Source organism: Narcine bancroftii, chromosome 6, assembly GCF_036971445.1.
Source record: "Narcine bancroftii isolate sNarBan1 chromosome 6, sNarBan1.hap1, whole genome shotgun sequence".
NCBI lineage: Eukaryota > Metazoa > Chordata > Chondrichthyes > Torpediniformes > Narcinidae > Narcine > Narcine bancroftii.
Window position 1 is genome coordinate 164,496,055 of NC_091474.1, and position 27,235 is coordinate 164,523,289.

Consider the following 27,235-nt stretch of genomic DNA (forward strand, 5'->3'; position numbering starts at 1 on the left):
AAGGCCATTCATATCTTGAAGGGCACATCATAACAACTAACCACAAGTAAGTGTAATGGTGCCCTTCCTTTTAAGCATCTCTGCAAATGTTTAATCATATCTCCAGGGCACTAGCAGCTCAGAACTGAGAGCTATACACTTTCTTTCAATGAAGAAACTGAAAGGGAAAGTCTGAATCATTATTCACAAACTTAAAATAGGCAACCATTTTTTCCCTGTTCCAGAAAGAGTAGAGATTTACCAGGATGTTGTCTGGATCAGAGTGAGGTTGGACAAACTTAAATTGTTTTCTCTGGCTGTCTGAGGCTAAGGGGAAACTTGATAGAAGTTTATAAAATTATGAGAGGAATTGATAGGGTAGACAGTCAATCTTTCTCCCAGGGGAAATTTTCAATTACAAGAGTGTGTTTTAATGAGGGGGAGGGGAGTTTAAAGGAGATGTGTGTAGTGTTTTTTCCACAGAGAATGGTACGTGCCTGGAATGTGCTGCCATGGTAGTGGTGGGTGCAGATTCAATAGTAGCATTTTAGAGGCTTCCAGATAGACACATGATTATCCAGGGAATAGAGAGATATGGATCATGTGCAGTCAGTGGAGTTTTAATTTATCTTAGGCTTCATGTTCAGTGCAGACATATGGGCCAAAGGGCCTGTTTCTCTGCTGTGTTCTATGTTCTAAAGTGCAGTGGAAAGGGAGGGTGGGAAAACTTGGGAAAAAAACCACAAAAGTTAATCAATTCTCATTTTAAAGAAGTATATCATCTTCATTTTGCATTATTTCCAATGAAAATGTCATTTATTTTATTTAGTCATTGTAAATTTTCAATTATTTAAGAGAGTAGAAAGTAAAATAAATGATTATAATTGTTCCATCCTGCCTTTTGCAATTTCTAACATCTGAGATCTTCTCAGTGATAATAACCATGTAACCATATAACAATTATAGCATGGAAACAGGCCAATTTGGCCCTTCTAGCCTGCACTGATCCAAGTACCCTCCTCTTATCCCACTTACCAGGACTCTGCCCATATCCCTCCATCCCCCTCCCATCCATACACTTATCCACCTCTTTCTTAAGTGACAAAATTGACCCTGCCTCCACCACCTTTCCTGGAAGCTCATTCCACACAGTAACCACTCTCTGAGTAAAGAAGTTCCCCCTCATGTTACTCCTAAACCTTTGCCCGTCAACTCTCAACACATGACCTCTTGTATCCATCTCTCCTACTCTCAATGGGAAAAGCCTTTCCACATCAACTCTATCTATCCCTCTCATTATCTTAAACACCTCTATAAAATCCCCTCTCAGCCTTCTATGTTCCAAGGAATAAAGTCCTAATTTGCTCAATCTTTCCTTGTATTCCAGATGCTGAAACCCAGGCAACATTTTTGTAAATCTTCTCTGCACTCTATCTTGTTAATATCCTTCCTATAAATCGGTGACCAGAACTGCACACAGTACTCTAAATTTGGCCTCACCGATGCCTTGTACAGTTTCATCATTACTTCCCAACTCCTATATTCTATGCACTGAATTATATAGGCAAGCATACTGAAGGCCTTCTTCACCACCCTATTCACATGCGCTCCTACCTTCAGGGAACAATGCACAGTTATTCTTGATCTTTCTGCTCCACTGCATTCTTCAATGCCCTCCCATTTATCACATATGTCTTGCTTTGATTATTCTTTCCAAAATGAAGCACCTCACACTTAGCAGCATTAAACTCCATCTGCCATCTTTCTGCCCACTCCTCTAAGCAGTTTAAATCCCTCTGCAACCTTTGAAAACCCTCTTCATCATCCACATTTCCCCCTATTTTAGTATCATCTGCATATTTACTCATCCAATTTACCATCCCATCCTCCAGATCATTAATATATATGGCAAACAGCAGCAGTCCCAATACCGAACCCTGCAGTACACCGCTTGTCACCAGCCTCCATCCAGACAAACATTTATCTATTACTACTCTCTGGCACCTTCCTTCCAGCCACTGTTGAATCCATTTGACTATCTCCAAATTAATACCCAGGGACTTAGCCTTCCTAATTAACCTCCCATGTGGAACCTTATCGCAGGCCTTACTGAAGTCCATATAGACAACATCCACTGCTCTACCCTCATCAACATTCCTAGTTACCTCTTCAAAAAATTCATCAAGATTGGTCAAACACGACCGTCCACGCACAAATCCGTGTTGAGTGTCCCTGATCAGACCCTGTTCCTCCATATACTTATATACACTATCTCTAAGAACGCTTTCCATCAATTTACCTACCACAGACGTCAAACTTACAGGCCGATAATTGCTAGGCTTTCTCCTCAAACCCTTTTTAAACAAAGGAACCACATGCGCAACACGCCAAATCTCTGGCAATATACCCGTCTCTAATGACATTTGAAAAATCACTGCCAGAGCCTCCGCTATTTCCTCACTAACTTCTCTCAAGGTCCTGGGGAAAATCCTGTCTCAAAAGCATCTTACAATATTGAAATTGAAGGAAAGATGAGAATTCTATTTTTACATTTTAAATTTTTTAATTTAGACATATAGCGTGGTAACAAGCCCTTTCGGTCCCTGAGTTGTCCTGCCCAATTACAGCCAATTGACCTACAACCCCAATCCATTTTGAATGGTGGGAGGAAACAGGAGCACCTGGAGGAAAACCATGCAGACACAGGGAGAACGTACAAACTCCTGATGGACAGTGCCACATTTGAACCCTCGTCATTGGCACTGTAACAGTGTCCTCACTAATAGGGTGGCCAGATGTCTGGTTTTAGGCAGGACAATATGGCTTTTGAGGACTCCATCCTCCATCTGGCACCAACTCGAAGCAGACATTAATTTGTCCTCTATTTGGACAAAATGGAGAACAAATTAAGGAACAAAAGGACAAGGGAGGGGGCACTTTCCTGTTAAATGCAGCCATGTTTCTTCTCACACGCATGTGTGATGGATTGGAGTACCAAGTTCCTCCTTCTGTTGGAAAGAGGGCGAAGTGAGACGGCAGCACACAAAGGTTTATGGCAGGTAAGTAAGCCACCTGCACCGCATCCCCCCCCCCTTCCACCACTGAGAGAGCTTTCTGATGCTGTGTACCCGCTAAGCTGTGCATGTTTTGTGTGCACAAGCATTCAGATGTGCCCACAACTCGTTCACTTGTGTGCGCACAGCACGTTTTGCATGTATACGTGCGCACAGCTTTACGGGATGTCCTCCATGTTGGATGTTTGCAAATGGGCCACCTTACTCACTAACCATGCCGCTCTTAAGGTGTAGAATGTTTTGGGATAGTGGAATTTTGTAACTGGGAAGGCCAATGGTTGGGAGCCAGAGCGGATGTGGCAAATTTGGGAGGTTAACAGGGAATGATCTGCTAGCCCAGGACTACATTGATAAAAGGTTAATGATGATAATGGTCGTATAATCACTGGGGCTAAAGTAAGAAAGTCTTGACCCAAAGCACAGCCCATTCCTCTACATGGAGGCTGTCTAACCTGCTGAGTCCCTCCAACATCTCACTCTTTGCTCAGGATTCAAACATCTTCAATTCTTGTAATTGTCTTATTTTTCATAATCTTTTGCACAGTGCATGTAACTGTTTCATTCACAATATCTTCAAGGCATTTGAACTTGTATGTGTGCATATCACATTGAATGGATCCATATTGTTGGGTGAATTTGGTACTAAAGGTATTTTGAATAATTGGGTAATAACTATTTATCCAATATTTTTTCCACTGTAGAGAAGAATGTTTTAAATTTAGAGAACTTGGGTAAAGAGTCAAAGTTCATAGTTCAGCACATTCCATGATTTGAGAAGAATATAACAGATTAAACCTTGTAAGCTGTAGAATTAACATAACATAACAATTACAGCACGGAAACAGGCCATTAGGCCCTTCTAGTCTGCACCGAACCAAACACCCCTTTCTAGTCCCACCTCCCTGCACAATGCCCATAACCCTCCATCTTCTTCTCATCCATATACCTGTCCAACCTTTTCTTAAATAATACAATTGACTCCGCCGCCACTATTTCTCCCGGAAGATCATTCCACACGGCTACCACTCTCTGAGTAAAGAAGTTCCCCCTCATGTTACCTCTAAACCTCTGCCCCTTAATTCTTAACTCATGTCCTCTTGTTTTAATCTTTCCTCCTCTTAACGGAAATAGTCTATCCACATCCACTCTGTCTATCCCTTTCATAATCTTAAATACTTCTATCAAATCCCCTCTCAACCTTCTACGCTCCAAAGAATAAAGACCTAATCTGTCCAATCTCTCGCTATACTCTAGATGCTTAAACCCAGGTAACATTCTGGTAAACCTTCTCTGCACTCTCTCCACTCTGTTTATATCCTTCCTATAATTAGGCGACCAAAACTGCACACAGAACTCCAAATTAGGCCGCACCAACGTCTTATACAATCTCAACATCACCTCCCAACTCCTATATTCCATGCAATGATTGATAAAGGCCAGCATACTAAAAGCCTTCTTCACCACCCTATTCACGTGAGTGTGGGATGTGAGTAGTTACTGATATTTGAAGTTATATGCTCTTTGTTTGAATTTTTGTTGATTTATCACCAGACTTTTTACCATTCAATGTAATAATCTTAACTAATTTTAGAAGTTTCCATGAAATATTGCATCCATGAAGCCATATCTAGAATTGAGCTTTCAATCACACACCCTGGGGTCGAGCTCCTCCAACATCACACATTGTACAAATTCACTGTTTGATGTACTACACAGGATCCTTCATGATTGTAATTTCAACCATTAAAATTAACAATGGAAGATTCTGCCAAGCCACCTGACATTCAGTCCAATTCTCTAATATGCATAAACCGGATAGGAAGAAGTGTAACAAATTCACATTAAGTATCAACCTCTGATTTAAAGAGGACCTGGCAGGAACATTTTTCACACAGAGGACGATGATCTTATGGACAAGCTGTCAGATGAAGTAGTGAAGGTGGAGTCAATTACAATATGCGAAGGATATTTAGACATATACTTGGGTAAGAAAGGAATAGAGTAAATGGAACTAACTCAGATGGACAACTTGGTCAGCATGCATGAGTGGGGCTGAAGGGCCTGTTTGCATGCTTGATAACTCTAAGTAAGCATTTTTGATTTTTTGTTCTCAAAGTTCTAATTGATTCTCAGCACTTGTCAACAAATACCTTAGTTTTGAAAATAAATCAGCTTTTTGTACAATTAAATAGGGATAACTTCATACATCAAATCTGGCAGTATCGTAATGTAGGTGGGATCAATACGTTTTTGTCAATGCATTTGGCACTGATTTGTATTTTTATTTTTTTAGTTGCTAGCATGTATCATTTGGTGCCTACACAACAGCTCATGAATTTCTACACTTAATACTGTGATTTTCTGCTGAGTATTGCATTAAAATGCCTCAGAAGGTGCTTTTGAGTGGATTTATGCAATAACAAATCATTTGACCAAATAATAGTTTGATAATGGAGTTTTTTAAAAAGCCATGGTTTTATAATATGTTAGCTAAATAGTTTCATGTAAAACTTCTTTTTCCCCTATTTAAAGTATCTGTTGATATATTTTAAAAAAAAGGAATGGTATGGGAGCCAAGAGGAACCTATTGGATTCAAAATTAGCAGTGAGAGGATTCAGTGGGTTGTAAAGGAGGAAAGTTTTTCTGTTTGGAGGCCTGTGACCAGTTCTATGTGACAGAGTTCAGTATTGGGTCCACTGTTTGTTATCTTTATTCATGATTGGATAATAATTCAGTTAACATGATTAGTAAATTTACAGATGATACCAAAATTAGTCTGACAAGTCACACTTTGGTAAATCAACTAGAGTAGGAGTTACAAGGTGAATGGCAAGGCTATGGTAAGTGTTGTGGAAACCCAAGGGTACAGGTTCCTAGATCCCTAAAGGTGCCAAGTTGGTGAAGAAGAGATTTGGCACACTTGCCTTTATTGGGCAGGGTATTGAGTGCAAACATTGGGAACTATTAATGCAGCCAATCAAGGCATTGATGAAACCAAACCTGGTGTACTAAGGACAGTTCTGGTTACCCTGCTATAGGAATGGGAAGGGGTGCAGAGATGTTGCTGGGTTTAGTGGGCTTATCTTATGGGGAGAGTTTAGTTAGACTGAGTCTTTATTCCCTAGGGCTTAAGAGGTGTGTAGGTGTTCTTGTAGAGGTTTAAAAAAATCATGAGGCATAGATAAAGTGAATGTTTAGCCTTTTTCCCAGGGAAGATGATTTTAGACTTGGCGGGTAGGTTTAAAGTGAGGGAGGAGCAATTTAAGAGGATCCTGAGAAATTACCTTTTTAATTAGAGGGTAGTCCATCTCTGAAATGAAATGCCAGAGGAAATTATAGCAGACAAAATTCTGACATTTAGAAGACATTTGGACAGATATATAGATAGAAAAAGGATATGGACCAAAGGCAAGCGAATATGACTAGCCCAGAATATCACCATGCTCATCATGTAGAGCCTGTTCTGTGGTGAACTTTTTCAACTTGTTCAGTTGTTGTACTCAGAGTCGTGCTAGCTTTTGTCAGTTGTATAAAATTGACAGCATTGTATTAGTTACCATTATATACACCACAAAATATTTGTTTTAAAATAAGTTTCGAAGGGTATATAAATGACAACTGAGCCATCATTTCTTGTTCTCTCTTACTTCATCTGTCTATAATTCCACTGATTTATTTCCATACATCTAAAAGTGTATCCCAAATCTTTTCTTTGGCTTGGCTTCGCGGACGAAGATTTATGGAGGGGGTAAAAAGTCCACGTCAGCTGCAGGCTCGTTTGTGGCTGGCAAGTCCGATGCGGGACAGGCAGACACGATTGCAGCGGTTGCAAGGGAAAAATTGGTTGGTTGGGGTTGGGTGTTGGGTTTTTCCTCCTTTGCCTTTTGTCAGTGAGGTGGGCTCTGCGGTCTTCTTCAAAGGAGGTTGCTGCCCGCCAAACTGTGAGGCGCCAAGATGCACGGTTTGAGGCATTATCAGCCCACTGGCGGTGGTCAATGTGGCAGGCACCAAGAGATTTCTTTAGGCAGTCCTTGTACCTTTTCTTTGGTGCACCTCTGTCACGGTGGCCAGTGGAGAGCTCGCCATATAACACGATCTTGGGAAGGCGATGGTCCTCCATTCTGGAGACGTGACCCATCCAGCGCAGCTGGATCTTCAGCAGCGTGGACTCGATGCTGTCGACCTCTGCCATCTCGAGTACTTCGACGTTAGGGGTGTAAGCGCTCCAATGGATGTTGAGGATGGAGCGGAGACAACGCTGGTGGAAGCGTTCTAGGAGCCGTAGGTGGTGCCGGTAGAGGACCCATGATTCGGAGCCGAACAGGAGTGTGGGTATGACAACGGCTCTGTATACGCTTATCTTTGTGAGGTTTTTCAGTTGGTTGTTTTTCCAGACTCTTTTGTGTAGTCTTCCAAAGGCGCTATTTGCCTTGGCGAGTCTGTTGTCTATCTCATTGTCGATCCTTGCATCTGATGAAATGGTGCAGCCGAGATAGGTAAACTGGTTGACCGTTTTGAGTTTTGTGTGCCCGATGGAGATGTGGGGGGGCTGGTAGTCATGGTGGGGAGCTGGCTGATGGAGGACCTCAGTTTTCTTCAGGCTGACTTCCAGGCCAAACATTTTGGCAGTTTCCGCAAAGCAGGACGTCAAGCGCTGAAGAGCTGGCTCTGAATGGGCAACTAAAGCGGCATCATCTACAAAGAGTAGTTCACAGACAAGTTTCTCTTGTGTCTTGGTGTGAGCTTGCAGGCGCCTCAGATTGAAGGGCAGGGAGTGGGAGGCGGCGGCCCCAGTCCAGGCACAGGGAGAGCAGCAGCGGCCCCGGCCCCGGTCCGGGCAAAGGGTAGACGGCGGCGGCCCCGATACGGGCAGGAGCAAGGGGGAGACGGCGGCCCCAGCCTCGGTCGTGTGAGGCAGGCGGAGGCCTCGATACGGGCAGAGAGTTGGAGGCGGCGGCCCCAGTCCAGGCACAGGGAGAGCAGCAGCGGTCCCGGCCCCGGTCCGGGCGAAGGGTAGACAGCGGCGGCCCCGATACGGGCAGGAGCAAGGGGGAGACGGCGGCCCCGGCCTTGGTCGAGTGAGGCAGGCGGAGGCCCCGGTCCGGACAGGGAGTGGGAGGCGGCGGCCCCAGTCCGGGCACAGGGATCCCAAATACTGACTCTGTAATAGCTGTAATAGTCTGCGGAAACTCTTTGACAATCTATTCTGTGATTAAATGTTGCACTATCGCCTTCCCAAAATCATGTTATGTGGCGAGCTCTCCACTGACCACCGAGACAGAGGTGCACCAAAGAAGAGGTACAAGGACTGCCTGAAGAAATCTCTTGGTGCCTGCAACATTGACCACCGCCAGTGGGCTGATATCGCCTCAAACCGTGCATCTTGGCGCCTCACAGTTCGGCGGGCAGCAACCTCCTTTGAAGAAGACTGCAGAGCCCACCTCATTGACAAAAGACAAAGGAGGAAAAACCCAACACCCAACCCCAACCAACCAATTTTCCCTCGCAACCGCTGCAACCGTCTGCCTGTCCCGCATCGGACTTGTCAGCCACAAACAAGCCTGCAGCTGACGTGGACATTACCCCTCCATAAATCTTCATCCGCGAAGCCAAGCCAAAGAAACAAAGATATATCTTAAACTTCCAATCTTGTTTTTAAGGCTTCTAACAAAATGTTGCCATTAATTTTTAATTTTGACTATTTTGGTGAACCAGAAATAGCTTATAACTAGAGGTAGGCCAATAAATCATGAATTTGTAGCAATGATTGTTAATATTAGAATTGATATCAGGGCAGAGTCAGTACTTGGGATAAATTTTCAGATGTATGGAAGTAGATCAGAGGGAAATATACAAAAAAAACTTTCTAGACAGATGAAGCAGGAGAGAACATGAGATTATTTTCATTGCAGGTCCCTTGTATCCAAACTCTACTTTGCTGTGGTTCATTAATAATATTATTTAGAGTTTACACAAACTAAGTTCCTGAAATATATTTCTTACCTAATTTTGTTTTAGTGTATGAAGAATATCTTTAATGATATTGGGGAATAGCATTTATGTAGGTAGATGTGGACCACTGGCAAAACTAGATTGTGCCCTACACATGATATGACATTTTTTATTGACTACATTGCAAAAAAAAAATTGTATAGGTCCTAACATGAAGTGGCCAGGTTTGCAGGTTATATGAAGAGAGGTGCAGGGACGAGTAGTGCTGAGGAAGTTGGTAGTCCGCAGAGAGACTTGGACAGGCTGGTGAAATGGGCAAAGAATTGTCAGATGAAACAATTGAAAAGTATATGGTCACACACTTTGGAAGATGGAATAAAGTGGACTAAGTGGACTATTTTCTAAAGGGAGAGAAAATTTAGAAAGGGGGCATCCTTTGGCAGGATTCCCTGAAAGTTAAATTGAAGTTGAGTCGGTAGAAAGGGAGGCAAATGCAATGTTAGCATTCATTTTGAGAGGACTAGAATATAAAAGCAAAAGTGTAATGCATAGGCTTTTCAGGACAGACCACAGGTGGAGTATTGAGAGTCATTTTGGGCTGCATGTCTTAGAAAGGATGTGTTGGCATTGGAGATGGTCCCAAGGAGGTTTATGAGAATGATCCCAATGTTGAGAGGGTTAATATATGAGGAGTGATTGATGGCTCTGGGCCTATACTTATTAGAATTTAGGAGGATGAGTGAGGAAGGATCTTTTTGAAAGATTCTGAATACTGAAAGGGCTGGATAGTGTGGACATCAAGATGGTGTTTCCAGGAGTAGGAGAGTCCAGGACCAAAGGGCACAACCTCAGAATAAAATGATGTCCCTTTTAAAACAGAGATGAAGAGAAATTTCTCTGAGAGGATGGTGAATCTGTGAAATTTGTTATGGAGGCCCTCATTAGGTATATTTACAGCAGGGTTTGATGGATTCTTGATTAATAAGGGTGCTAAAGGTTATGGGAAGAAGGTGCAAAAAAGTTGGAAGAATAAATTAGTCGTGCTTTGAATGTCAGAGCAGACTTGAAGGTCCGAATGGCCTAATTCTGCTCCTCTCTCTTATGATCCAATGTTTGTCAAAAGCAACAACAGTACTTGTTTCTTAACCTCAACATTCTCTAGCACTTTAGCCTGTCTACAATGATCTCATGTTTGTCAAGGTCTGTCTCTAGATGTGATTTTATCATTTCCAGTGAGATGTTCCTGCTCTGGATTTGAATCTTCTCACTATAAAGGCCCACATACCATTTGTCTTGTTAACCATGTGTCAACTGGTGTGCAGATAATAATATCAAGCTGTTTTTGCCAATGAGGTGGATAACCTAACGGTTGGTCGCATTATACTGTATCTGCCGAGCATTTGCCCACTCACTTCATCTGTACAAATCCCTTTGTAGCCTCTGCATCTTCCTCACAGCTCCCGTCTACAAACATGATGTTATATTTAATAAATAATTGTACAAATGTATGGTAATAATAAACTTGAACTTTATATCTTCTTCTGAATCATTAATTTTGAAAAATCTGATCAAAATTCTAAACCCTTAACCAACTAGCCACTACCTGCCTAAAAAGGAGCCTTTAATTTTAGTGTAAATCTAATGATTTAATCAACATCCATTGGAGCGCTTACATCCCTAACGTCGAAGTACTCGAGATGGCAGAGGTCGACAGCATCGAGTCCACGCTGCTGAAGATCCAGCTGCGCTGGATGGGTCACGTCTCCAGAATGGAGGACCATCGCCTTCCCAAGATCGTGTTATATGGCGAGCTCTCCACTGGCCACCGTGACAGAGGTGCACCAAAGAAAAGGTACAAGGACTGCCTAAAGAAATCTCTTGGTGCCTGCCACATTGACCACCGCCAGTGGGCTGATAACGCCTCAAACCGTGCATCTTGGCGCCTCACAGTTTGGCGGGCAGCAACCTCCTTTGAAGAAGACCGCAGAGCCCACCTCACTGACAAAAGGCAAAGGAGGAAAAACCCAACACCCAACCCCAACCAACCAATTTTCCCCTGCAACCGCTGCAATCGTGTCTGCCTGTCCCGCATCAGACTTGTCAGCCACAAACGAGCCTGCAGCTGACGTGGACTTTTTACCCCCTCCATAAATCTTCGTCCGCGAAGCCAAGCCAAAGAGAAGAAAATCTAATGATGAAACCAATTCTTATCTTTGAAATATTACATAGATTGTGTGCTGTTTTTAAATTTAGTTCCATTAGGGATCGTACACCTGATTGTTAAAACTTCAACTGAGATGTTTGTAAGCTGTAAATGCAAGCATACTGTCCTGATTGTTGGTTATCTATGTAAAATACAAATGGTCACTTTCGATGCACTCTATCATTATATGTTCCAAGTAAGTAATTCATCTCCAGCAAATAATGTAGAAGAGATTATGTTGAATGGACTTTAAATTCTTCAGACAGCTGATAACGTGTACAGTTGCCTTAATCTTCTGATTACAACAAATAGATTAGACCGTAGTGGTTTTCAAACTTTTTCTTTCCACTCACATGTCACTTTAAATAATGCCTATGCCATAGGTGCTCCGTGATTAGTAAAGATATTGTGTGAGGGGGGGAAAAAGAAGGTTGAGAACCACTGCTCTGGACCCAATTGTTACTGAAATATTTTGCTTGAGAAAAATTGTCATTGGCCCATTTCCTTTGGCGTTATGAAACCGTGCACATAGAGTCAATTAGGTACGATTAAAATAGTGGTTTTCAAACTTTTTCTTGGGCAGAGAATTCCAACATTTCACAACCCTCTGTGAGAAGGAATGCCTCCTCATCTCCTTTTGAAATGAGCAATATCTTAATCTGAAACTATGCTCCCTGGTTCTAGATACACTTTTCGGGGAAATATTTACACAGCACCACCCTCTCAGTGCCGCTCAAATCTTGTGTGTTTGAGCAAAATCACCCCTCATTCTTCCAAATTCCAATGAGTACAGGCCCCTCAGGGAACCTATCTGCATTATGTCCACCCTTTCAACTGTGAACTTTTCGATTCAAATATAGTCATCCTTAACTATGGAAATAGTACTTGATATTCCAGGTACTGTCTCACCAACAACCTGAACAGTGACATCAAAACTTCAGTGGATTTACGAGCAACACTGTTTACAGTAAAAGCTAATGTTCCTTCAGCCTTCTAATTACTTATGGTATCTGCATGCCAGTCCATTGTGTTTATTTAATACACTAGGCCTCCTAGATCCCTTTAGACCACAACAATTTGTATTTTTTTTCTTTTTAAAAATTTAACCTATTCATTATTCTTTCAAAACTGGATTACTTTATTTTATTGCATTGCACTTGATCCACAGACATTAGCTCTGCTTCTATCCCTTTGCAAGCATTTTCTGTCTGTCTCAAAATTTGTGCATGTTTTCTTTGTATCACCAGCAAATCTAGCTTTGGCACACTCTGTCCCTTCACGCAAATCATTAATATAGATTGGAAATAATTGAGACCTCAGCACAGATTCCTATAACGACAACTGATTTATCCTTACACTCTCCTTTCTGTTGTTAGCTAATCCCATGCCCACCTTCTTGTGCTCTTGGACAATAATCTTTTATATAGCATCATATCAACTGTAGAAATCTAATTATTACATCTAATTCTACATCCTCAAAGCATAAGGCATATTTATTAAGCAAAATGTTTCTTCCATAAACCATTTTATTCCACTTGATTGTTTTATAATTTTCTGAATGCCTCAACATTACATCCATAAAAAATATATTCCATTACTTTCCAAATATATACAGTATGTAAGGATAACTGGCATAGAGATAACTACTTTAGATTTCTCTGCTATGTTGCATATTGGAATTATTGTGTTTTTAATCCTATGGGATCTCTCCAGAATCCAGGTAATTTTGGTTGATTAGTAAATTACAACCAACTCATTTTTTGTCTCTGCACACACTTCCAGCCATAGTATGATTGAAATTTATAATTAAAACCATCACCAATTAAAGGAACCAATGATATGATTTGTACCAGATTTGGCAGCTTGGGGTAACCTTCAAATCAAATCAGTCTAGAACTTGGAAAGTTGAAAAATAGGTTATTTCTTGATAAGTTCTCTTTCTGGTTTATGTGAACCATGAAAATGTGTATTCATGTAAAAATAAAAGTCTCCAAATTGTCAAAAGAAAGGCAGTCAGCATATTAGTTTAAATGCAATGCACCCTTCTCTCCAACTCTCCATTGCTTTTCTCATTCAATAGCTGAATACAGTCAACTCCCTCCTCAAAGGCAGAGGCTTTACATCATTACTGAATCTCTGTTGATGTGTCAAGCCAATCAATAGCTCGCTTTTCACTGAAATTTTTCTAATTTGCAATGGAATCAGAATCAAAAGTGCTCAATGGAATGATTTCCCAGTTTACATCCAGTCTCTCTGCTGATGAGTAGACCACAACAGGAACACCAAAGGCAGTAAATGACCTCTTTCTCCTTCCCTTTCCTCCCCCTCCTCTCCTCCCCACTCTACCACCTTTATATATTTTATGCCTATTTTATGCTCAGACCTTGACAAAGAGCTCAGACCCGAAACAGAGTTTACCCTTCTATGGCTATGTGTAACCTGCTGAGTTTCTCCAGCACTTTTGTGTATTGCACTACAATCCCAGTGTCTGCAAACTTCCCTGTTTAACTTCATAATAATCTGTCTACTTTTTAGCTTCATGATGTACACAATCTTGGGAAAACTTCATTGTACTCATCATTATTGGAAGGCGCCACTTTATCGTGAACTTACAAAAACCAGGCCAGGACAGTGTCAGCCTGCTAGGCAATAGAGAACATGATTCCAGGTGTCCACACTTACAATTGTTGAGAAAATAAGTCACGAATGCAGGAATCCACTACACAGTCATGAACTTAGAGAAATTGGGTTTTATGGATAACCATTTGCAAGGGTGATCAATGTTGGTGATTCTGAAGGAGCACAATGATGCCATGTTTACAAAGGGGAAGGAAAAGAATAGTCAGAACCTGAATATTTCAATACCCACAGACAACTGGATCCAGGAAGGGAAGTTGAATGGTTGTTAATTTAGAATGAATGGGAAATAAAAACAGCAATAGCATGTATGAAAGAGTGATGAGAAGAATGGATTCTTCTTGAGAAAATATGATGCTTCCATGATATCAATGGCCCTGGTAGATACATGATGCATTATATCTGTATTAATAACAATATAGAGTAACATTTTTAAATTGTCTGTTGAATTATTTCATTTTGTATCTGCTTAATTTACAGATTCCTTCAATAACTAGATCTATTCATCATGAGAAAATAATGTCACTTCGGCAACAAACACAGTTCCTGTGGGACGCTTATTTTTCTTCTGCAAAAAAGATAGTATTAACAACTTTAGAGGTAAGTGATTCAATCTGTATACCTTTAATTAACAACAAATGGCTTTCTCTTGGGTTGTTTTTTTCATAGTTTTTCCAAACAATGACCATGGTTCTTCCTAATCCAAATCTCCATCTTTACATTTTCTGAGTGTGTGGACAAATATAATTTTCATTCAAGAGTCAGGCTATAACTGATGTTCAAATAGTAAAGCAGACTTGATAGTACAAATGACCTAATTCTGCTCCTTTGTCTCATGATCAGTCTTACTCTTGATGCTTATTTCAGAAGAATAGAGTGGAACTTGCAGGCTTGACTTGCAACAGGCTAAAGCTTTCTGGATGAATGAAAAAAATAAGAGCAGTTATAAAACCTAATAAATTATTTCTCTTTATTTTTCTGAGGTCTTATCCAGTTCAATTTTTTCTTTAAATTAAAACTAATCCTTAGAAAAGGAATATGTATTAATGGACTGCAAATGTAGTAGAGGCTGATTACCCCTTCCATCCATTTTCAACGTCTTCTCGGATTGGAGCATAAATTTATAAAGACAGAAGAATGGTCTTTTTTAAAGAATGCAGGGTCTGTTCAATTACCACATTCTCCTTGAACTTTCTGTAATAGAATTTTGCAGGGCTGGCTTCTCATCAACATATTTGTTTGCCCATTGCTCACCTCACCTTCCTAAGCAAGAAAGGATTTCTAATTTGATGGTTTTGCACTTAATCCTACTTCTGAACACTTTGTGATCTTAAAGTTCCCTTTGAAACATATATATTTAAAGGTAAAATACTTTTTGACTGAATATTTCCATTTTTGTCTTTCTCTGGGATGAACAACAAAGATGGTTTTGAGCCATTTGGCAGGGGGCAGTTAAATATAGCCTAACAATGTTTTAGGTTCCATTGAAGAAATATTCAAAATGTAGTTTTAAATATAGCTTTAAACATTATGAAGAGTCAGAAACACTGAGGAAATTATGAAAAGTACAAACATTTTACATTTCATCCTAAAATTAATGTAGTGTAGCTGACATAGTATTGATAAATAGTACAGATACAAACTTGAGTCTATTTGCTGTGCTATGTTGAGAGGTTTTAGAGAGAAAAAGGCCTTCAAGAAGATTACACGTTATATCTAAAGTCAAAAGTTTATCTAATCTCTTTATGCTCTGGGGATGAAGCTATCTGACATCATTTTATGTCCTCATGAAAATATAAGATCATCACAGCCTGACTTTTGTCATCATAATCTTGTTCTGTACTGAACAAAATATTTTATATAAAACTTTTGAATTAAACCAGATGGCAAGATATATGCAAAATAAAAGAAAAACTTTGTTAAAAATGCAAAATATTATTTAATCCAAAAACCCCATAGTATTGCATACAGGAAGTGTGACAGAGTATTTTGAGGTGGTTTGGGAGGAATTTCTAGAGCAGCTTACACACACACATTTTAAAACACAGAATTTTTGCAGGACTTTTGCAGGGTGCTTTTTGCAGAAAGAGCAACAACATTGCAGAATACAGCTGGCCTGGGAGAGCATGTGATCTTTGCAGGCAGACTCAGAACAGTTTTGCTCTCAGAGAGGGAGGGAGTGAAACAGAGAGAGGAGACAGAAATCAGTTCCAGAGGGAGAAGCTTTGGAAGGCTGCCTGGTCAAAGGAGAAGACTGGTGGTGTGAAAGGTGACCTGAAAGAAAGAGGATCATCTGGAGAACCCTGAAGGGGGCAAGTTTCGTCAACAAGACTGATTGAGAAGGAATCAGTTGCGGATGTCCTGGAAAAGGAATCTCTCTCTGAAAACCAGCAAGAACCCTCCTGAGTGGTAACCATTTGCCTGTTAAGCACCAAAGACTGGTGAACTTTGTTAATACTAACTTCTGTGCACAGTACAAGAATTGTCTGCAACCAGTGAGATTGGACTGTGATCCAAAGAACTTTTCTAATTTTATATATACATTACACACTTGAGGGGGGATAAAGTGGGTTGGGTAGGTTAAGTAATAAGTTAAAGTTTAATTCTGTTTTTTTGTTCAATTATAATTAAAGTAACCCTGTGTTGTGGTGCATATCTTTTGCTGCTGGTTTTTGGGGTCCTCTGGATTCCGTAACAGAAGTATTTCCCACAATACATTAGACAATCTTACTTTCCATCATATGAAAATCAGACCTGGCATAAGAGTGCCTGTCTCTTAAATATTGAAATCAAACCCGCAACCACCACTTCCTGGACTGAGTCCAGGAAGTGCAAAAGGTTAAAAGAGCAATTTGATAAGGAGATTGGTAAATCAGGTAGGTAGTGGGAGGGGCTGTAGCAGATTAGAGGGGGGGGGGAGAGACTGAGAAAGTGCAGTGAAATAAGGGAACACCTCTCATTTTCAAAGTTCTTATCTAAGTGCTGAATTGGAAATCCCATTTAATGTACTGATTTTCTTAATTGTTGGAGATAGGTATTGTTTGAGTTTTCTTTACAGAAAACATTCATGGAACTTGGCATTAAAGAATTATTAGCCTACAAAATTCAGGAGTGAATGGGATGAACTGAGCTGGATCTGGCTAGCAAATCTGAAAAGAATTTTCAGCATTCAGCTGCTCCTAGGTAAAGTAAGTGATCCTGGGAGATGCTAGTGTCAGTATATCTGTCACTCTCCTGTAATCCAACAGCAGAACGCGATTGTCTTAGGATTTCCCGCAATACATTAGACAATCTTACTTTCCATCATATGAAAATCAGACCTGGCATAAGAGTGCCTGTCTCTTAAATATTGAAATCAAACCCGCAACCACCACTTCTGCTGACAGCTCATTCTACACTCTCACCACCCACTGAGTGGAGTTCCCTGGAATATTCCCCTTAAACGTTTCAGCTTTCACCCTTAACCCACATCTTCTTATTCTTGTCTCACCCATCCTCAGTGGATAAAGCATGTACAAAGGGACCCTGATTTAACTCACATCTGGATATAACATGATGAGCCATCAGACCTTTCATTTTTGTTCTTTTTGGAATTGAAATTTTTTTTCAAAATGTAATGCACGTGAGAAAATGAAAATATTTTAACGTGAAATATAAGCTTCACACACTTGGCACGATCAAGAATAAAAGTCAAACCCAAGTTACTCAAGACCTCAGCATACCTCAGCAACACTGTGGCTGGAAATCTCAGGAAGATGAGTTGTGCTTTGGAAAGTTGAGGAAGAGGTGGGACTAAAGCCCAAATGCATAAAGATAGCAAAATGTCAGCCTCGATGATTCCCTGTACGAGTGGTTCGATCAAGCGCGCTAGAAGGCCTTCCAATTTCTGGGCCTATTCTCAAAGCTCAAGCCGAGAAGTTTGACAAGCTGATCAACGGAGAAACCTCAAAGTTCAGAGCCAGCAATAGATGGCTAGACTGGTTTAAACACCATCATGGGATTTCTCAAGTGTTGGTGACTAGAGAAATTCACTCAGCCGAAAGTGCCGCCACCAGTGAATACCCGGCAGAACTAAAAACTCTCTTAGAAGAAGGTGGCTACGACAAAGAACAAGTGTAGAACTGTGACGGCTACGACAAAGAACAAGTGTAGAACTGTGACGAAACAGACCTCTGCTACAAGATGATCCCAGACCGCACACTGTCAAGCAAAGAAAATGCTCACAGCTAGCAACATACTGCTTTCAAACAATGAACACTCAATCATTTTTTTAAGAAATAAAGTGATGATTGTAAGAAATAAAAAGATGATTGCAAATAGCGGTATTGTACATGTCTTCTTGTTTTTTTTTTTAAACACTGTTTTTCTTTAATCCCGGTTTAGTGCAACCCCACATTTTTTTGCAATGCGATTTTTTTTTTGACCCAAACTATCGTGTTCTAATGGGTTTCCACTGAACTTGAATGGGTCCCTGGAAAAGATCAGGGAAATTTTTTTTTTAATTTCACCTTATTTTAATGTGACCAAATGAATCTTTGTTTTAATGCACCTTAGTGAATTTTCATTAATGATGTAAAGCAACCTTAATATGTTTTAAATATTTAAAATCTGTGCCAAGGCCATGGCAGCTTTGGTTAAAAAAAAGACTCCAACTCCGTCACTTGTCAAGGTCTCTAAGGGCAGAGCCTCAAGACAATAGTGACTGAGTCCCTACTCACTGCTGAGGGTTTGTTGGATCTCCCAGGTGTGAGATTTTGCTTGTTCCCTCTCACACCCATCTGAGGTAAGTCGAGTGGACAAGAATCCCATGTATTTGGCCCATCTGCAGCCTGTGGAGCTGGTGGAAGCAGAACTCTTTCTCTACACTGAACCTTCTCATGAAAATACAGATGAGGATCTGAGAAAAGGTTGGCATAGAGAAAACGGAACAGGTTTAATGCTCTGTTTATTTGTAAAGTGATTGTAGAACTTGGAGTGCTGAATGATCAAGTCTGCATCCCACTGAATATCTGCAATACAGGATCACCTGATTTCATTAAATAATGAAAGAGGCAGTGAGTGATTGACTTACCATGTACAGAAAGAGGCCTGGCAAATATAATGGCAGAGACCTTTCTGACTTTAGACACTAATTATCAAATATATATTATAAATATAAAATCATATATAAAAATAACAGCATAGAAACAGGCCAGCTTGGCCCTTCTAGTCCATGCCAAACACTTTCTCCGGCCTAACCCCACTGACCTACACTCAACCCGTAACCCTCCATTCCTTTCCCCTCCAGATACACATCCAACTTCTCCTTATGTAAACTATTTAGTAAAGGTAATTGACTGAGGCAATCTCTTACCTTGCATATCAAAAATCCAAAAATGGCACCATTGTAGTCCTCAGAATCATCCAATGGCCAGATATTGAAACTGTCATGTTGCAGCTATTAATGGAAAAACTATGTGAAAAACAGGGCAGGATAGATATGATCATAATTACTTTTGAGAAACTCATTTGCAATATTGATCTTCCACATTTGAAGGGTAATACATACTATTTTTATTCTGATTCTGAAACTTCTGACATTCGAAAGATGCTCCCTCTTTACTCATATGTACTCTAGTTCCTCAGGCATATTCTTCCTCTTCAGCTGGCCGTTGAGTTGAGGATGACTTACTTCCTCTCCAATTCTGTAGAATCTGCGGAGACTAATGAAGACATTGTGGTACCTGATGTGCAAGGTGGGCGGGTATTTTGTGAGGTGGAAGGCAATGTGCAAGATCAAATTGATGGAGGAATTTGATCTTGGAGATGTTAAGTGTAAGACCTGTCAATGCTCAGGTACATACCATTTAAACAATATAATTATTATTTCATATCTAAGTTAAAAATCATTCAACACATAGTACTCCTCCTGCACAATCTTAAACCCAATGGCATGAACATTGATTTTGTAATATTAGGTAACACTCACCTCTATCTGGCTCTACTCTTTCCATCTCTTCTTCACTTACTCCCATTGTTTCTTGTCTCTCTTCCCCCAAAGTTCTGCTATTTCTGATCTGTAGCAATTTGATATTTGGACATTATATCCAAGACATCACTGATGCAAATCTATGTTCCAGCATTCCAAAGCACAGAAGTTTTAAATTCCATTGTAGTTTATATTTCATCACTTTTAACATGTAGCATGAAACAACATAAAATACAGAAAGTCAATCCTGCATTTACATTTTTGCATGATACACATCCTTTTCAATAGAGGACAAGGTAACATTTTAGGAATTAATTCATTAATTTTGTACTCATAGACAGTAGATTACGGAATGGCATCACAGTGTTGTAGCTCTGCGGAGAACTAAACTCTGTTCAAGCATGGTTCCTTGCTAGGAATGCAGAAACAACAAATTTATTTCTGCCCAAAAGCCTTTCCAATCAATCAGCAAATTGTGTTCAGATGAATATGTTATTCATGCAATTTTCAGCCACTCTTTTGTGTTGAAATTCTGATTCATGATATCTGTGGCAAATGTTCATCAGAAATGTCTTTGAGTAGAGTAGTACAGCACAGAAACAGGCCTTTTGTCCTGTCTAGTCTGTGCCAAACTCTTATTCTGCCTAGTTCTACTGACCTGCACCCTGTCCTAGCCCTCCACACCTCTCCTATCCAAATACCTATACAAACTTTACTTAAATGTCAAAATGGAGTCCGCATTCGCCACTTCAGCTGGCAGCTAGTTGCACGCTCATTATGCTCTGTGAGCATGAAGAAATTCTTCCTAATGTTTCCTTCAAACATTTCCCCTTTCACTCTTAACCTGTGTCCTCCAGTTCTTTCTCACCTCACCTCAGGAAAAAAAAGTCTGCTTGATTTACTCCATCTATACTCCTCATAACAGATATACTTTTCAATAAATACTATTAATCCAATTATTTTAACCTGCTCATACACATTTGGGTTTCTAATAGCTGCAAGTAATTTACCCAAAAATTATGTAGGTAATGTAATGTCAAAATTGTTGCACAAAGTAAACTCCATTCTGTATTTTTTAAAAATCATTCTTGGAGGATGATATCTGTTTTCATGGCAGTAGTTAACCTGTTCAATTAAAGCTTATGCTTGCTGAAGTCTAGAAGGAGATGTACAACATGCTGTACTTCGAACGTACATGGTTATTTTCCCGCATTTCAATCATTTCTGTGAATCTGTGTTCTAACATACCCAAACACAAAGACTTCAAATTTTAGTCAAACTTCCTTTTTTGTTGGTAACAAACATTGTTGAGTAGTCTGAGACATCATAAGATATAGAAAGTCAATTATTGTGAGTAGGATGATTCCTGGGATTCTCATTTTTGCTACAATATGGGAAAGGTACAGTGTCTGCTCTGTAGGGCACAAAAGAGCATGCTTTGGATATGGCTTTTAGCCATATTTCCAAATGAATTACATTTTATTTTTTTTCCACAGATCATACACGATAGAATATATTCACATATAGCAAGAAATAAGTTCATATGGAATAATTCGCCAGGTGGACTCTACATACTACCACAGTATTCTACAAACTTAGCTGCTTCTCCTTTTTATTATTTAAGTTTGGGTAAGTGCATCTGTTTTAGATGTATATTTTTGATGTGGAACAGGTTCTTTTGAAATGTATCCTTTCTGTGGCAATAGAAGTCATGTTTCCAAAGGAGATACTTGGAACTAATAGATTAATGAACCATTTGCTGTTACTTTTTAACATGGGAGCTCTGAATTTTGTTCTCCAAATCCAAGCTCCGAGATGATTGGTATTTGTATAGTTGGTTCAGGGTGAGAGGTCAAACCAAAGAGGAAGATAGGCTTGGACACCCAGGAGGGAAAGCTCATGCTCCTTCTTAGCTACAATTGTTGCTGGAATATGAATTTTGTTTGCACCTTATGATGACAACATTCATAATTGCAGCCATGCTACTTCATGCTAATCAGTGTTGTTCGGGTTCGTGTGGGTCCCACAGGTTAAGAACCAGACCAAAGTTGAGGTACAAAGCACATGTTTATTTTGGGGATGTGACTGGGACAACAGGGTCAATATGCGAGGCAAACCTCTACACACACACACACAATAAGCAGGGAGTAAATATATACTTTGGATAACGAGGGAGGAACTGACAGAAACTGGGGGAAATTACATGAACATACACATTCAACATTCAGGATCAAGGTGATGCTACGTGCACCCACCCCTTGATCAGTACGGACACAGCTCTTGCTACCTGACCTCAGGACTCACCCCATCCCAGTGTGAAAGGTGCTACTTACATGCCATGAGGAGTCCAAAGAGGCAGAACAAAGGTTTTGCTGGCAGTACGGGGTAGGGGGGGGGGAGCAATCACTCAATGCAGGCTGGACCCTGTTGGCTGCTGTGGCCAATGGCTCGAAGCCAAGCACAGGGGCTCAGCAGGGGTCAACTGAGTTGATACACCTGCGCCAATTGGATGAAGGTCAGGGCTGAGTCTGGGCAGGCTGCTGGACTGCAGCACCTGGTGATTTAGGTGGGCCAATCGCTAGGGTCACCTTGATGGCTTGGGGGTGGGTCTTTGACCTTGATTGGCAGGTAGTGTGTCCTCCGAACAGGAGCACAGCAGTGGCACCAAGGTGGTGGACGCTGCCTGTCCATTACAATCAGCCAGCTGGCTAGTCTACTATTATCATGGAAAGAGAAGATGGCCTATCCAAGCCCATTGTTTCTTAAGGTAGCCCTCAAGGTCATCTACAATTTTCTCTGTGGAAAGAAAAGTGTTTCATAAAGCTGATTACCACCACTGGGAGAATGCTGCCTGAAAGGAGGAGAATAGGCAAAGGTACGCAGACATATGTGATTGGTGAATAACAGTGTGGTGTTGGCATTGATTAGATTTTTAAAAATCAGGTTTAAGATATTAATTTTGATGGTTCTTATTCATGATGTGTCAGAGATACAGGAAATAGTCCTCAAGAGGTACTAATAGCTTTGCCACAATCACTGAAATGTAGTGGGCACAATACACAACATCAGAATGAATGTCAAGAAAATCTCCCAAGTGAATGGTGTTGACCATAAAACATAGAAGACTACAGCACAGTACAGGCACTTCAGACCTCGATGTTGTTCCAACCCATATATTCCTTTTAAAAAAAGTAATACCTCTCTACCCCATAATCTTCTATTCTTCTTCCATCCATGTGCCTGTCCAAGCTCTCTTAAATGCCTCTAATGTTTCAGCCTCCACCATCACTCCTTACAAGGCATTCCAGGCACCCACATGTCATTGTATTATAAAAAAAATTACCCCTGATGTCTCCCCTAAACTTCCCTCCCTTCACTTTGAACATATATTCTCCATTGTTTGCTATTACTGCCCTGGGAAAAAGATGCTGGCTGTCCACCCTATCTATGCCTCTCAGAATTTTGTAGACCTCTATTAAGTCCCCTCTTATCCTTACATGCTCCAAAGAGAAAAGTCTCAGCTCTGTTAACCTTGCCTCATAAAATTTATTTTCTGATCCAGGCAACATCCTGGTAAATCTTCCCTGCATCCTCTCCATAGTTTCCACATCCTTCCTATAATGAGGTGACCTGAACTGAACACAATAATGTGGTCTCACCAGAGATTTGTAGAGTTGCAACATGTCCTCTTGACTTGAACTCAATTCCCCTATTAAGGAAGCCCAACATCCCATAGGCCTTTTTAACTATCTAATCAACCTGTGCAGTGACCTTGAGGGGTATAAGGTTCCTCTGTCCATCCACACTCCTAAGTAACTGGCCATTAATCCTGTTCTCAGTCTTCTGGTTAGTCCTTCCAAAATGCATCACCTCACACTTACTCAGATTGAACTCTATCTGCCACTTTTCTGCCCAACTCTGCATCCTGTCTCTATCCTTTCGAAACCTTCAGCTCCATCCACAACTCCTCCAACCTTGGTGTCAACTGCAAACTTACTGACACATCCTTCTGCTTGTTCATCTATTTCATTAATAAAGATCACGAAGAGCAGGGGTCCCAGAACAGATCCTTGCGGCACTCTACTAGTCACTGACCTCCATGTAGAATACTTTCCTTCCACTACTTTCTCTTTTTACATGCAAGCCAATTTTTTATCCACATAGCCATGGATCCCATGCCCAATGACTTTCTGAACAAGTCTTCATTATGGGGAACCTTATCAAATGCCTTACTAAAATCCACATAGTCCACATAAACCACCCTACCCTCATCAATTTTTTTTGTAACCTTTTCAAAAAACTCAATTAGGCTGTGAGGCACAACCTTTCCTTCACAAAGCCATGCTGACTATCCTTGAGTAGACTGTACTTCTCCAAATGTTCATAAATCCTATCTTTAAGGATCCTCTGCAATAGTTTGCACACAACTGATGTAAGACCACTGGTCTATAATTCCCAGGATTCTCCCTATTACCTTTTTTTAAACAGGGGACCATTTTTGCCATTCTCTAATCCTCCAGCATCTCCCCTGTAGCCAAAGTGGACTCAAAGATCGTAAGCACTACCTCAGCTACCTCTTTCCTCCCTTCCCACAGCAACCTGGGGTATACTGCATCCGGCTCCAGGGACTTAACATTCTTAATATTTTTAGGAAGATCCAACACTTCCTTTTCCTTAATCTCAACATCGTCCAGCACAGAAGACTGTTCTGTTCTGATCTCATCCTGATCAAGGTCCTTTTCTCTGGTGAATACTGAAGCAAAGTATTCATTTAGGACTTCCCCAACTTCCTTCGCCTCCAGGCATGTGTTCCTTTCTTTATCCTTTAGCGGCCCCACTTTTATTCTCATCATCCTTCTGTTCTTCTTAATTCTACATGCCAAGGCCTTCTCATGTCCGCTTTGAGCTCTCCTGTCCTTTCTTAAGCACCTTCCTGGCTACCATATACTTCTCATGAGACCTTCCTGTTTACTAATTCCTATATCTAATGAATGCTTCCTTCTTCCTCTTAACTAGCTACCTCACCTGTTAGGTCAACCACGGTTTCCTTTTCCGAACATCTTTTCCCTGTTCCAGTCAGGCAAACCTATCCTGAACCCAGCCAGTTCACATACTTTGTCAAGAAACCTTCTTGAATGCACCTAACAAATTCTGCCCCATCTATCCCTCGCAGTCAGTAGGTGCCAGTCAATATTAGGGAAGTTGAAATCACCCATAACTACAACCCTGTATTTCCTGCACCATTCCAAAATCTGCCTGCTTATCTGCTCCTTGGTATCCCAAAGGCTGTTTGGGGGCCTATAGACTATTCCCAGCACATTGATAACTCCCTTCCTATTTCTGACTTCCACCCACAACAATTCAGTGAACACTCCCTCTGCAGAATCCTCCTTTTCTGTAGCTGAGATACTAACCCTGACCAGTAATGCTACTCCGCACCCCCCCCCCCTTACCTCCCATCCTATTCCTTCCTCCTGCCAAGTCTCTGTTTCAGCCACAACCTCGTGTTCTTTTGCCTTCAATCCTGATTAGGGAATAATAGCTGCTTCTGCTGTCAAACTGGTTGGAGTTCCTAGGCAGGACCCAAAAACCTGGTTTAATTGTGCAATCTATTGCTTCCTCAATCATGGAGAAGCCCCTTATCAAGGCAAGAGTTATTGCTCCCCTGAGGAAGGAGGAAGAGGTGAATTTTCCTCTTTTTTTTTTAACTCAGAATCTTCCCATGATTAGGAAACCTGGCACCTATCATTCCATTTGCAAATAGGCAAGTGCAGCAATGACTAAAATTACCTTTTTTCTAGATGGCAACATCTCATCCTTTCTCCTTAACTCTTAGATATGTATTTATTGCAATTCTCCAGCCTAATTCAGTGAATTAAGGTCACCTCCATCTTAGTTCCCAACAAACCTGCAAATAATTGATCATTATTTGAACTGACGCAGATGACATGGATTTAGGTTGGAATCGGATTTTTCTTGCTGTTCAGTACATGCTTCTTGTGTGATGTTCCCATGATATGTAGGTGCATTTACGCTGTTCAATTTAGCACGGAAGATATTAGGGATATTACTAATTCCTATATCCAAGCACACGATATTAGATATTACTTTAGGATTGACATCATTAATCTCTTACGGCATGTAGTTTCAAAAAGTGCTTTACTGTGCAATTCAATTTGATAAAGTGCCTGAACCATGCCATAGAATTGAAATCGCATTTCACAGTCTAATTTCCAACTGAATCAAGGTGCATGTTCCAAAACTGCAATGCATATTCAATTTTTAGGCCATTATGCCTATATACATGTTTCATGTGTTAGCATTGGCCATGTATTGACATTAAAAATTCTATTATTGTCATATTCTACATTTAGAATGTAACGTACATGAAATTCTTTAACTTTTGATACAGTATGGCAGACAGAGTCGCCATTTTGTCCAGCACCCCTCATTTAGCCAAAAAATGTTCCAAGTCCCAGAAGATTTAAAGATAGTAAATATAGACAATAGGTGCAGGAGTAGGCCATTTGACCCTTAGAACCAGCACCGCCACTCACTGTGATCATAGCTGATCATCTACAATCAGTACTCTGTTCCTGCCTTCTCCCCATATCCCTTGACTCCGCTGTCTTAAAGAGCTCTATCTAACTCTTTCTTGAAAGCATCCAGAGAATTGTTCTCCACTGCCTTCTGAGTCAGAGCATTCCATAGATCCACAACTCTGGGTGAAAAAGTTCTTCCTCAACTCTGTTCCTCAGGAAAGGATGGAAAGAGAAATGTAATGCCGATGATAAATTAGCTTGAAGTAAGTTATTGGTGAAATTTGAATTCATGATTAACAGCACAGTAATGGGCACTTAGAAAATCTTAAAATGATTAACCAGTTTTAACATAGTTTTATTGAAAGTAAATCATACTCGACAAATCTATGAAAATCTAATACTATATTGTAGAACACTGTTACTTACAGGAAAGATAAGGGGACCCAATAGGTATGATATATCTATTTTTTTACATTTTAAAAGCTATCCATACTGAATGTTGTTTATATTATAAGGGATACAGGATTGGGGTAACATGAGCATGGATAGATGGATAGAGGATAGATTAAAGAATGAAAAACGTATGCAGCACAACCAAGGTCTTTGCAGATTGTTGCCAGTAGACTGCCACCAGGATCATGAATGGGCCCTCAGCCAGTCACGATTTGTAATAATCATTGAAAAGAAAGAAGTAACAAAGCTTGGCAGGGAAGCAAGTGGTGAAGATGATACAAAAAGTACCCTAGAAATTCCTGCCGTCCATTTGGAAAACAACTCGAATCCAAATGAGTTTGACATAAAGGTATCATAATATAGAAATATTTGAAATAACCATATCTGATTTCTATGCAAAGTAGAAATGGAAGAACGAAAATCACC

The 27,235-nt window shown here is 40.5% G+C and overlaps 1 protein-coding gene across 2 annotated transcripts in view; it reads left to right on the forward strand.

Annotated features, from left to right (window-relative positions):
- The window catches only part of LOC138736682 (exostosin-1-like), a 441,690-nt gene that overhangs the window by 332,305 nt on the left and 82,150 nt on the right, over window positions 1-27,235 (forward strand). For both annotated transcript variants that reach the window (XM_069886575.1, XM_069886574.1), the window contains exons 5-6: window positions 14,327-14,446; window positions 21,311-21,443. In XM_069886575.1, the coding sequence (XP_069742676.1) occupies window positions 14,327-14,446; window positions 21,311-21,443 (253 nt within the window). The remainder of the gene's footprint in view (window positions 1-14,326; window positions 14,447-21,310; window positions 21,444-27,235) is intronic.